General features: G+C 40.1%; 1 protein-coding gene across 4 annotated transcripts in view; it reads right to left on the minus strand.

The window, feature by feature from the left end:
• The window catches only part of erbb4b (erb-b2 receptor tyrosine kinase 4b), a 341,421-nt gene that overhangs the window by 41,369 nt on the left and 285,613 nt on the right, over positions 1 to 14,439 (minus strand). For all 4 annotated transcript variants that reach the window (XM_083921859.1, XM_083921857.1, XM_083921858.1 and 1 more), the window contains exon 20: positions 9,723 to 9,908. In XM_083921859.1, the coding sequence (XP_083777985.1) occupies positions 9,723 to 9,908 (186 nt within the window). The remainder of the gene's footprint in view (positions 1 to 9,722; positions 9,909 to 14,439) is intronic.

Here is a 14,439-nt window from a genome sequence, read left to right on the forward strand (position 1 = left end):
TTTTCTAACCTCATTATTGCAATGATACTTACCATAATCAATGACAATTAAAACACTGCAAAGTAGTTAATTGCTTAATAGTGTACAAACAAACCTTTCTTCTATATCTTTGCAGCCTCCTGACTTGTTGAAAGAGAGCCCACTTCTAAACCCTCAAGGCTACATAAGTGATACCAAAAGGCCACACACACAAACACACACACACACACACACACACACACACACACACACACACACACACACACACACACACACACACACACACACACACACACACACACACACACACACACACACACACACACACACACACACACACACACACACACACACACACACACACACACACACAAGAGATATGAGTAGTGTTGCTATATCTATTTCCTCCGGGAAATAAATATAAATTCAGAGGGTGGAGCTGTTCTGTAATGAATAGTAAATATAGGGCAAAGGCTTGACATGAGGCGGTGGATAAAAATACATATCTCCAGTACAGTGTTTGAGTGTGTTTGAGAAAAGGTAAAGAAGTGAGACATTTTGACACTAGAAAGAAAGAGTCAGAGAAAAAGTATAGCGCATGGTGTGGTTATTTGAGTGCATCATGATACATTTCTATATATGTGTGGGCATCATCCAATCAAATCACGAGATATTCACTTTGTTAATGTTTGTGTTTGCCAGATTTGGATACCTAAAAGTCTTCATTAACATGCGTCTGTGTGTGTGTGTGTGTGTGTGTATGGGAGGGGGGGGGGGGGAGGGGGGGGGGTTGGTGCATCCGGCAGTCACTATTAGTGTAGATCTGTCTCCGTGAACTGCTGGTCTCATCCATTGTGTCGGCTGCCTGCAGTCATCCATTTCCCCCACTGCCCTACCTGGCCACATCCATCTCCGCTAGATGCTGTTAAAACTGCGTCACTGCTATATGCGCGTGTGTGTATGTGTGTATGTGTGTGTGTGTATGTGTGTGTGTGTGTGTGTGTGTGTGTGTGTGTGTGTGTGTGTGTGTGTGTGTGTGTGTGTGTGTGTGTGTGTGTGGGTGTGGGTGTGTGTTATTGAGGAAGAGAGAGAGAGACAGACAAAAAGGGGGAGAGAAGAATGTATTCGTCTTGGCTTGTTTGTGTGTGCTTTTGACTGACAATGTGGCAACCATGAGTCAGTGCAAGTCTAATAGTCTTTGTATATCCTTCTGTCCTTTGCACTGACTATTTATCTTTCTGCTGCCTTGAGGTTTGTGCTTTTCCATTCCGGGGCCATTCTGGGTGACCAAGTTTCACTACAGAGACTCCTTGATAAAATTGACAAATTTCAGGTTAAAAAGCCATAACTACCACTACTATTACAACTAAGATCACAAATCCGGACGTGTCAGCAACGCCTTCAGATTGAGGCGTCCTAATCAGATAACTAAACCCCCTCAACTGACGCCTTTTGACACAGAAGCAACAGTTCTACTCCAAGCTCCAGAATGTCTGAGCTCCTCACTTTTTTTCAGATGCTTGTTTCCGGAATCTTCTTACTTTAGTAACTGCACAAAGCACATGACCACAGGTGAGGGCTGGGAATTAGATGAACTGGTTAATCACTAGCTCCAACACAGTCCCACACAGTATCCACATTACTGCTGATGCTGCCCCAGTCTGCCTGTCAGCCTCACGCTGCATCTCACTCTCACTTGTGAAAAAGATCCCAACATACTTTAATTTCTTTACTTGAAGCAATGACTTTCTCCAACCAGATGGGAGCATTCCAGCATGTTCTGGAAAGGTGCCATGGCCACCACCAACAATACTCATACAATTTAAAATAAAGGAGGCAACCGTGTACCATGGAGAGACAAAGCACAGCAGGTTTTGGAGGTATCAATCATCTCAGTAGGTGATTTATCTAGCAAGTTATTTCCCCTCTCCTGTTCTGTGCTCTTAAAACTGACATCAGGCATATCATTTATAGGTACAGTGGCCAAAAGGATTTGATCTTCTGCTGTTGTCTTTTCCAAACAAAGCTCTGAAGAAGCAAAGGAAGGAAGATTATTTAATTCTTCTAACTGTCTGATGCACATAGATGGATGAAACGCCGTGAGAGCGCATTTAATGTGTGTCAACTACTGTACAGCCATTGTTGTAACCAAGTGCACCCTTTATTGCCAAATCATATGAGATAGGGTGGATGACAGTGCCTTTTTATTCCAGACGATACAGGCCCTTTAGAATATCAAAAGGCCAATATGTGAAGGAAGTTTAAACCAATTCCCTGAATCAATTACCATTTCTTTTTAATCATGGGTTTCCCTACAACTACAACAACATGCTATTGATGAGTACATTGTGCACCAATAGCACTTATATGGACACATTTTTAAAAATCCATGAAATTTACCTTATCAGCCCTTCACTTTGATGAGAATTGCAATTGATGAAAACATGCAAAAAGCTGCTCTCTCAAATCAAACAGGCCTTTCTGACTGATATTTACCCAGGGGAAAGAATGTATCCTAGCCGCTAACATTGAATCATACACTTATTTATGCAGTCATTAAAGACCACCACAAAAAAGCTTCAGAATTAATTAGTTTGGAAATGAAAGAGAGGGACAGAGCTAGAGCGGGAGATAGAGCGAGGGGAAGGGAGATAGGCGGACACTTGTTGACATTTCTAAGGATTGGTAGCATCAAAGGCTCCACGGCTGTGATCTGCCTCTCTCTATGGGTGTTAACATGCCACCTTGGAGCAGGCATGCTATCCGTCAGTGCTGGTTGGAATCAAAAAACGGAATGCAATGTAAGCATTTTCTACGTTGTAAGTGTTGGAGAACATAGAGGAAGGAGAGTTTGGTAAGTACAAGTAGGTTGGTAGTCACGATGAATGAGTGTCATGTTAGAATGTACTGCTCAAAATTGACCAGCTAAGGCCTAATTTGCCTGTGTCGCTCATCGCTACGTTGACTTATTGCTGTGATTGGGTTGTAGGTCATGTTTCGTTGCTCTGACTGGTTGTAGGTCTGTCTAATTGCATCCAGACACATTTTTGTCCAAACCGACAATAACAATTGGAAATCGAAAAAGAATCTTAACACAATGCCATTTTGTGAAGTAAATAACATATTGTAAACAACATAATGCTGTTAATGAATGTGACAAAAATGGGTCATTGTTTTGATTTGGAATGAAAGCATTGCACCAGGGGAAATGTGTCCTAAATCATTATTCCTCGATTTGCCTTGATTTGGCATTAAAAAGATTGTTTCATTAGATATGTCATTCTGGAAATTTTTAAATATTGAATATTTGTCTTTCAGCTGACCAGTCACCAAAAAACAATGTCCCATTTAGATAGCAAACAGTATATGCAAATAATTCCCAACAAATAAACTGAGCAGACCTGCCTTAAAGCCAATCTAAATGTTTGTCAGCCTTTGTCAGCATTAACAAGTAGCACTGAAAGAGGTTGTTCATAAACGACAGGGGTATAGAAGGAGGAAAGACAAGGAAAAATGCTAAAGCTTATCATCACAGTCCACAAATGTCTAAAAAACACTGCCTTGTACTAATTATAGCAGGGTAAGGGGCCTTTGCATGATAAGCTTTTTGTGCTTGGCTCACCGTGAGGTTGGGAGCAGAGACCCAGTAAATGGCTAAATCAACGTTAGTATTAAAACAACCGTTAGCTCGTGAACTGACAACTGACAACAAAGCTGTTGTGACTGCTTAGAAACCTCCAAGCATTACGTTTTCTTCAGAGATCGTGATACGACTTTAATGTAACATTAAATAGATTGGGAAACTCAGACACACAAACAATAAATTTTACCTCAATCTTTCTAGCCTTTGATGTCACTTTCTGGTTGCCTAGGAAACGTAAACGTCCCACTCAAAGCTTCTATCTCATTGGTTAATAAAGGTAATCTGCAAACTAGGTAAAAGTTCAACTGATTTGAACTTTGAGCGCAGCGGCAGAGAGGCAAATCAGAGCGGTACCGGCCGCCACCTTGGCTGCTGCAGCTACATTGGGTGCTACCGCCTCTCCTATAGGAAATTAATGGAACGGCCAGCGTTTTTAGCGCGTATCATGTGTAGGAGCCTTTATGGGTAAAATGAACATGGGAACCTACTGTAAATTCCATAAATGTTCAGAAAAAAAAAGAGAGATACACATACTGAAATAAATACAGAAGGACAGGAGAGGGAGAGGAGACCATGTAGAATGGGAAGAGGAGTGAACTGAGTTTTCATTAGAACCCTGGAGATGGCTGTAATGAGATGGAGAGAGGCATGTTTGCCTAGCCCGGTTTACACAGAGAAATGACCCTGTGATACACACTGTGTACCTGACTTGGAGGAAATCCAAAGCAGTAATGTTGGGAGAGGGGGGCTAGGGGAGATTTGCTGGTGAATTTGACAAACAATTTTCACTTTACAGCGTGATTCGATATGGTATTCCTACCATGTAACTGAGGTTGTTTAAACTGTGGTGTTGTATTAATGCGGTTCTGATGCATCATACTGAAACAAGTCTTGCAGGTATTGGGACACCGAGCTCTCCTTCAAAGGCAGAATGCGTGGGTTTCAGTCTAAATATTTAACAAGAATATGAATTGCAATGGCAACCATCACTGTTATGTACAACCTGTGCGAATGCAGCATGTGAAATGATTTCCCTTCTTATGTATTTTCTGCCGTCTCTTCAAGTAGTGCAAAATAGTTTATGTACAAGCTTCCAAATTGTCCCATTTGGGAGACAGGGCATCTGTCACTAAAGTGCCTTACAGCAACAGTCCCATGTTTCTACTACAATGAAGAATATAACTGCAATAACTGGATTATCACAGCTCGTTCGCATTCCCAGGGCATCAAATACTGTCTATTTGTGACGACCCTCTGCAACGAATAAGGCACCCTTGAGCTTCTGTATAAAACACAATTGGCTTTCAACTGAACAACCATCTGAAGCAAAATGGAGTAAGTGCTCCAGAAGTAGGAAGTAAAAGAACTACTGTCTAAACCTAACCACAGTTTTGTTTGAATTCACCACATTTAAAAAAGAGACCCAGTTGAGACCCAGTTTTACACGGAGGGCTACCCAAGGGGTCCTGACAAAGCAGCCGTATGTGACAAATTGAGATGAGAGCGGATTGATATGTGTGGACATGAAGTTAAACTTCAGATGGAATCTGAATCTTACTACTCTATTCTGTTTAACTAAACTGTCTATTTGACTATTAAAAAAAGATCATCTGCTTTCAGTTAAAGCAATTCTTACCTTTCCGTCATTTTTACACTTTTCTTTTGTAATCTTAAAATGCTCCTAATAAGGCTATGGCACACTAAAATATAAAGGAAATCCACAAGGTGTTGAAACTCATCTAAATTCAATTCTCATATATTTCCGGTAAAAGTCTGACCAATCATTTATTCAGTTTGAATAAAATGATTTGCCAAGCTTCTGTCATCGTCATTTACCACACGCATTGGGGTGCAAGGAGCTGATATATGCAACTCAAATGTATCTCTGTAACTCTGACTGCACTCTGGTTTGACTTCAGTTTCACCATGCAAAAAGCATTGCCCCAGGACAAACAGTTTTATGGCTAACAGAGGAAATCCATTGTAGCAGCAATCGAGTCGATGTTAACACGTCACAAATTTAAGGAAGTACAGTTAAGTGCTTATCATTTTGCAAGACATTGCCAAGAACATGCCAGCTGCATACTGTATGAATGATTTGTTGTCAGCTTTGCAGAGTAATCTATTTAAGAAGAAATATGTATTGTGATCAAAGTGGTATGGACTCGTTATATATCATCTCCCCTCTTTCTGTCTTTTTTTGGCGGGTTAGAGGGGTAAAGGCAGTCACTGTAGTAAAAGTGGTCTCAGCACATCTCTACAACTGAAAACATACAACAGATTACCATGTCTTCAAGTGGAGTTCACTTCCTAAAACTTGTGTGACTGAACACATTATTTGATGTTTTCTTTTCTTACTTCAATATTGGAGTGGAATCATATTTTTTTTATCTCCTTTTTTGTATTGTAGTTGTGGCTCCAAAGTCAAACATCTACACTATACTTTGTATATATATATATATGTATAAATATATATATGAACAAGAAGGACCACAGAGTGGGTGAACGAGGAGAAGATTTCAAAAAGCACATAATGAGGATAAAGTGATATAGTACGTTATAGTTAGGGGGATAAGGAAAGATACAACAGGAAAAGAAAAATCCAACCCAAGGAACAAAAAATGAAAAACATTCTGCTTGCATGCGTAGTAGCTCTAATGAATCTGCTCATTAGTATGACTCTCATGGCAGATCGCCCCATTAATAATCCGAGAGGTAGGGCCACATGCATGTTGCCCCAGAGAGTGGAGCCCTGTCACTTGCAAGTGCCTTGAGAGCCCTGTAAGGCCCTGCATGTTTTGATGTATACATCCATGACAAAGATTATAAAATAATCTGCAGGAAAGACTCAGGTCTAGAATAAGTTATTATGTGCACTGCATGTGGGACTGTTGATGATGGTCCCAGTTTACCTCATTGGCATTATTCAGTCAAATTCAATGTGTAGTATGCTTTGTGTTTGTGTGAGAATGAACCCCTGTGTGGGCACCTTATTAACTGTGGCCCCTTAAGGCTATTTGAGTCCCCAGGAGCTGTAGCTAATTATCGAACACTAAACAATACAAGGCTTGGGGAACTGAATAACAGTGGTAAATAATACATCAGCATGTCTGCACTTTATGAATTATACATCTTTTCATGTTGACAACTGTTCACAGTGGGCATACTTTTATTCATGTGTATATAGCCAATTTACATCTTTTTGCTAGAAAGTAATTTGCGTGATTAATTCCATATCATGAAAATATTTGTGTTACAAAGCATGGGAAGCTTGTCAGCGTGGCAAGAATTAATGCATGCACTGATCGCCTTTGGCGTATAAAAAAAAAGAACTTCATGTTGTGTGATCATGACTGTGTACCAGTGTTTAATTTATGGTTTAATATTTTTCCACGGAAGCTCACTGGAGTGCTGCCTGCCTCTAATTTAGCCAAAAATGGCAACAGAAATATTTGTCTAAGATATTAAATCTAGGACTGCAGCGACTGCTAAGTCATTATCAATCGGATTCTTTTGGCTTTTTAACCAACTACTTTGCTCACTGTTTATATCAATTTCATCAGTGATCTACAGTTTAAGGTCACGATTAGACACAATAGAAAAAGAAAAAAAATCCACACTGACCGATATCCCTCAATAAGAGCCACTAGACAGCATAAGGGTACTTTATAACAGTTTTTGTTTGTCAAAGTTTACCGGAAGGCCCCAGGAGTCTCCACGTGACACCTGAATGCATCAAGGAGTCCTGTCAGAGCCCACATGCTTCTGGTAGGCTAATGTTACCCTCTTTAGCCGTATGCTACCAACTAAGGAGCTATTCTTTGTGATCTTTGTTTTGCAGGCAGGGTGAGGAGAAGAAGAAATACTGGGAGAATTGACGATGCTGCTTTTGATTTCAATAATTTAAATTGAAAGCGTGGCAATTTTAATGTAATAATCTAATACAATAGACCTGCAATAGTATAGTAAATACATAGATGCATTAAGGGTTAGGGTTGTTACACCGTTGTTTGTGTGTCAGACGGGGTCCGGAAAAAGGCAGATCATTAATAAGTGTTATCTGTCACCTAATAATATTGACAAATATATAAGAACAAATTACAATGCACTCCTACATCCATGATCTTGTAACACTGAGCTCCCTGCACTTAACACGTCCCCCACCCAAGTCAACCAAGGCTCTGAATTATTTACTTCCGTTCTCCTGAGAGAATGGCAAGTGGGGGCACTGTCTGCTGTTGAATCCTCTACACACACCAGCATACACCCACAGACAGCAAATATCCAAAGACATCTACATTAGCTGGCATTAGCTGGGGCAAGTAATCCGAAGCAAATAGGAGTACTGACACTGGAGATCAAAATTAGAGAACAAATTATAAATACTTGATTACTTCTGAAATTATGTTATTATTGTTTAGAATTTGATAGAATATCAGCTGTGGCTATACTACTGCTGTTCATGTTTTTTTTTTGTTTTTTTTTAAATAGAAGTGTATATTGTGTCAGAAGAGAAGGTTTAAACAATGTTAGGGCTATAGGATTAAAAAAATGAATAGGAAGTGTAGAGGCCCTTGTTTTGAATTACTTCAGCACCTCTGCATCTGGTTTGATCTTGGTCCATTCTTCTTGCAGTCTATTCCGCAGTTCGGTGACTGTAGTGGATTTCTTAGACATAACTTTGTTGCCAAGGATTTTCAAGAGATCCTCTATGGGATTTAGATCTGGACTCTGACACTTCCTCCTCCAAATTGAACTGACTTCTTTCGAAACTTTGGGTTCAGTCTTTCCCCAGACCGACACCGAACATAATGTTTCCCATCAGACCCAAATAATTTGAACTTTAGCAATGTCATGTCATGGTTTAGGGGATGTTTTCTGCAGCAGAAGTTGGACCTCTTGTACAGATACATGGTAGAGTGAATGCAAATGTTTTTGTGAACCTTCTGTGGCAACATGCAATACGTTCACTGAAATTATCTCCCAATCAGCCTGCAGGTTTTTAATGCAAGACAAGACCCCCCCTGTCACACTGCAAAACGGGTTAGGCAGTTCATTGAAGCTTACAATATTGGAACAATGAAATGGCCAGCACAGAGTCCTAAGAAACTCGCTACAGTTACTGAACTGTGGAAGAGACTGCAAAAAGAACGGACCAAGATCAAACCAGAGCAGTGTGAGAAACTAGTGACTAGTGTCCTGTTGGCACAGATGTGCTGAAGTCATTCAAAGTCATCCTATTCATTTTTTAATCCTATAGCCTTAAGAAATAATAGTTTAAATCTTCTATTTTGACACAATGGTTACTGTTCTCTAATTTTTCTTACTATTTTTCTTCAAAAAACAAAGGTTTTTGTTGAAGTGCATTGGTGCATTGAATATGCTAGTATAGCCACACTGGACATTCTATCAAATTATGAACGATAAAAAAATTCAAAATAAATCTAGTATTTATAATTTGTGCTCTAATTTTGATCTCCAGTGCATACAGTAAGATTTCAAAAGGGACAAGGATGCATGGTAGCCTGCAGCAACACAAACGAAATTCTATTGCAAGCATAATCATAGGCGTACAACAGATGTAACAAGAAAGAAAGAAAACATTATCAATAGTAACTGAGAAAAGAGTGACACAGACACAGGTGCAGAGAAAAAGGGATGCTATACTCTAGGAACATAGCAATCACAGTAGGTGGATCAATACAAAAGGTCATGGAACAACAGTTATGGAAAACAAATAACAAAATGATGGATACCAGCAAAGTGTTCTAATCTAATCATGAAATATAAAAAGGTGGATCCAAAGTCTGAAGTAGAAATCCACTAAGGGTTCAAATCCTACCCAACTCTCCAAAATATGACATATGATTGAATCAGATATTTGGTTCAACAGTAAAGCCAGCAAAAAAGCATCTATTAGTGAAGACTACTGATAAACCGCTGAGGTGACACAATCACCTATCCATACTAAAAACAACCCTTTATTAATCTGCCAATCCACCAGCTTGCCAAATACCCAACCACACAAACAGTCAGTCACCAAACGAATCACCTGTATAACCAGTAGAACACATAACAAAGCAACATTTTCCATCTTTACCTTGGCAATCTGGACACACCAATTGAGCAACAGCTGGGATCCGATGTTGTCCTTGTGCTCGTGGACATAGTCGAGCAGGCATCCATGAGGCATCAGTTGTGTGACCAGCTGGATGGTGGGACTCAGGCAGACTCCCAACAGGCGGACCAGGTGGGGGTGCTCCATGCTTGCCATGATCAGGGCCTCCTGAATGAGACAGATATACACTGAGGCATGTGGGGGAAATGGTTGGGGGTAGAGGCTGACATCGGAAATAATGTGTCAACAGTGTTGTTCTTTGTAGGCTACAAACAGAAAGTGCTTCACTGTCATGTTATTATTGTGATGTAAGATAATTCTGTGTACATTCTAGACTGTATAAAAGAAATGGACCTGGCCACTATGATGTCATCCATTGGTTTGTAGACTAGCATCCCAGAGCCACGAGTTTGCCGTTTTGGCTGTAACCCTCTAAGCAAGAAGTGACCCTATTTGGATGAAAGGGGGGAACCCTGGAGGAGCGCAAGGAACCAGTGGCATTTCAGTGGCGTTGAACTAAATTCAATTGTTCAGCAGGTGAGACTTCTTTTTGGAGCCATATGAAAAAAATCAGGTTTATGGCACTTCCCCATTGGCTTCTATTTTCAGACCAGGAAGCTACATGCACTTTTTTAATACAGTCTATGTTCTTGACCTTGAAATGATTTCTAAACCTAGGCCCCACTGTGGTACGAATTGACCCCAGCCCTGGATAAAGCTGCACATGGACCCGTGAGACACTTAAGACTTTTTTCTTGATGACTTCAATAATTGTGTCCCTAGATAAAACATGTTTCTCTTTGCATATTCAAAACAAAAACGCATATCTATGTGCATAGGAATACCATATTAATAATGTGTTATATTGTGCCCAAACAGGTCGTCTTCCAGTATGTGTCAGAAGACAAATGCCAGAGCAAAGGTTCAGTGACTCAACCCATTGGCAGAGAGTTTATCATGTGTAGACTGAACTGTCAAAGACGTATGATCCCTTATTCTGTTTAAGACTGAAGTTTCTCTTGAAGCGAGCAGGTTCCATAGAAATAGTAGATTTTTATTCATAACCTCTACATCAAGGTGACTGACTGCTGCACAAGACTGTCAGCATGCTTTGTAGTAGACTAACAAAGTAGCAACTACACCAAGGTGACATTGCTATACATCATGTGTCACTGCACTTTAATACAAGATACAGTAAGAGTTGTGTCTTTCCAGTAGGTTGGTCTGAAGTATTGCTTTTCGAGAATATGTATAGTATTTAGTATAGGTAACATATGAAGAGGCTGCTCCACTACATTATTTATAGAGCTTCAAACTTGTGTCAACACCTTCATGTGTCATTTTTAGAAGAGCAAAGAGCATATAATATTGTTGTGCAATATTGCATACATACATATTGCATCATACAAACATTGTGTAACTTATTATTAAAATGATACAGAAACACTATCAAGGACAAATATAGGCCATCTATTCTGTACACCTACCCAACAAAGCATTGTGACTATACAAGGGTATATGGATTAAAGGTGCTGTACTCGAAATACTGAAAAAAACTGACTGCTCCCAAACTCATCAAATATGTTTTGGGACAGGCCCTTGGCACCTGATACAGATGCACAAAGCACTCACATGCATGTGCAGCCGTACCAGCTATCAAAACAAACAAACAAACACAGAAACTTTAATTACAACACACACAGAGGGGGAGTACCTTCATTCTCTACTCAGGACACCATTCATTCCACTATACCTTTGAGGTGGATAGCTGTGCAACAAGAATACACAACATGAGATGGCTGTGTGGGCATTGGGGTAGAGACAGATATACAGATATACGTTGAGGCCCACTGAACACTGACAGAGAGATATGACTACAACATAGACTAGGATTTACAGTATATGGCTCATGTATCACAATGCTTGCATAATCAGATCCCTGCTCATGTGCTGGCAGTATACTGAGTACAGTAAGGATGATAGACAGCATCACTTTGATGTAAATCTGGACAATTTCCAGCAATGTGATGTGGTTTCCTGAGATGTCTTGACGCATGGGCATCTTTAAATGAGTGTGAGTAGATCACATTATAATTTTAAATCTGTGAGCTCTTGTCTCTGAATGAAATAATCTAACAAGGTACATTTACATACACTAAAATGAAATATTAGCTTCGCACTATCACATCTACAGTTAAGGCTCTAAGGGCCTGTTCGGACCTGGTATTAACATCCATCCTTTTTTTGGGGGTTTTTGTTTTTTGTCATGTTGCTTCAGATAGGATGTTGATGCACCATTTCTCTGCAAAGCATCGTCTAACTTTGTTTCAAGAATTGCTTAATAAATATGATTTATTATCATGGTTTATACATATATTGTACGCACGTATTGTACTCAAGTGCTCCAGTGTGTTTGATACTCATAAAATAATTACAGAGCAAAACAATCATGAAAAGAACAGAAGATAATCTTCATAGGCAGGGGAAACAGCGTTACTGAATGCAATTTCCAAGGACAGACCACAAGGGTTTTTCCTACTTCAGTGAATGCAAGCCTTGAGCAGGATTTTGGCTTTCAAAAGGAATAACGTACTGTAGCATCCTCTGTCTGCCTATAGCCACTATGGTGACTACATGCACACACAAACATGCGTACAAAAAAAACGACTTGTACACACATGCATAACGATTTTGCTGGGTATTGACACCCTGTCCTCTAGCTGTGCTGTCATTGTGTTGCTGGTGCAAACAGTTTGGACCATTTAATTGCTGTTTAAAAGTAGAAGCTTTCGTCCTTTAAGTGCTCCTCAGGTAAAGAGTAGGAAACTCTTCACACACACACACACACACACACACACACACACACACACACACACACACACACACACACACACACACACACACACACACCACACACCACACACACACACACACACACACACACACACACACACACACACACACACACACACACACACACACACACACACACAGACTAAAGGACAATCAATTTTTGGTGACATTCTTCAAACAGTCAGTGGTAAGTGAGTGTGGCCTGCAGCTAGAAGGTCACCAGTCAGAATTCCCAGTCTGGCCAGGAAACTATGGATGGGTAAAGTAAATGAATTGCACTCTCCTTTCCCTGTAACTACCATTATTGTCCCCTGGAGCAGAAGGGTGGCCCCAAGCTGCTAAGCAGTCAATAAATGAAGACTGTTGAACTGTATGGTTTTAAAGTAAGGTGTCAATAGAATATACTGTGAGAAATAAAAAAATAATAGACCAGACATCCACTGATTTGCAATGTATTGGTGTCAGCCTGCCACTTCTACTATTAGTTTTGCTTTAGTTTCTTTCTGCTTTCTTGCTCACCCAATCACATTTCTCATCTCCCCTGCTGTTTCCTTTTAGACTAGTAGACAGTCACATTATAAATAGTGATCAGTAATGCAATCTGATTTGTAAACAATATCACTGCTGCTGTAATTGAAGAAAAGAAAAAGTGAGTGATGCATGGGGGGCCTGGGGTGAGAAGCTGGCTTCGTGTCCTGGTAAGCACACACAGAGACATGTATACATCAGATGATATTTAGAATTTAAATGCATGTTTTGCTAGTACATAAATATGAATAGTTGATAACTCTATCCCTCTGTATATAGTAAAGCCCTGTACCACCCTCTTTTGTCTCCCTATATGTTCTTTTATTGGTAATATCTGATTCTCTCATTGTCAGACAAGCCCTCAAAGCACATAGAGCAATAAATTAAACACACATAGGATATTCATCAAAGATGTCCTGATGAAAATAGAAATGCTAACACTGCAAAACTCACACTCTTAGACTGTCAAATTAAGTGCAAAACATCAGTGAAATTGGGTCACTTCTCATGTGTGTGTGTCTGTGTCTGCATGCGTACGTGTGTTGATGGAGGTTATTTCATCTGCATTGCATCATCATAGGGTGATAATTTAGATTTTTTTTTCACTTTTCCGTTTGAAATGAGCAGAGCTTTGAATGTTTTATAAAAAGGGGCTTATGCACTGTGCTTGGAGCCTGTGGCATTATTTGACGTGTGTGTGTGTGTGTGTGTGTGTGTGTGTGTGTGTGTGTGTGTGTGTGTGTGTGTGTGTGTGTGTGTGTGTGTGTGAGTGTATGGTGGGGGCCAAGGGGCCCCTGCTGGTTTATGTTTTGGTGACATGGGGTCTAAAATTAGTTCTCATTAGCTTCACTTCACCAATGGAGCCGACGCGTAAGTTTTGCTTTCTTTTAAAAGGGACTGATAATTGGTTTTAATCTTCTGGTGACTGCTTTCAAGATGGTCATATCCCAACACAAAACTTATCAACAGTGCCCTGATGGTAGGGATGGGCACGACTGATCGATTCCTTAAATAGTTCTCATTTTAACTTGATTGGTACACAACGGCACTCAAGTCAATTTTTGAAATCGGCTCCACGCCTCACCATCCGAGAGAAGTTGTGTGACCTACATGACGAGGTTACTATTGAAAGCCCAGACCATATGGAGTGGGAAAGCAGTGAAGCTCGGGCAATGTTGAGGCACTGGACACCCTCTTCAGGGAGGAATAATTTGAAAATATTGATGTCAACTAGCTAGAAGCTTATTTCAATGAGCCATGTTGTCATCTTCAGAAAAACCCACTGGAGTTGTAGAAGTCCAACAGGCATCAGTACAAA

This window comes from Echiichthys vipera (assembly GCF_963691815.1).
Source record: "Echiichthys vipera genome assembly, chromosome: 10".
In the NCBI taxonomy this organism is placed as follows: domain Eukaryota; kingdom Metazoa; phylum Chordata; class Actinopteri; order Perciformes; family Trachinidae; genus Echiichthys; species Echiichthys vipera.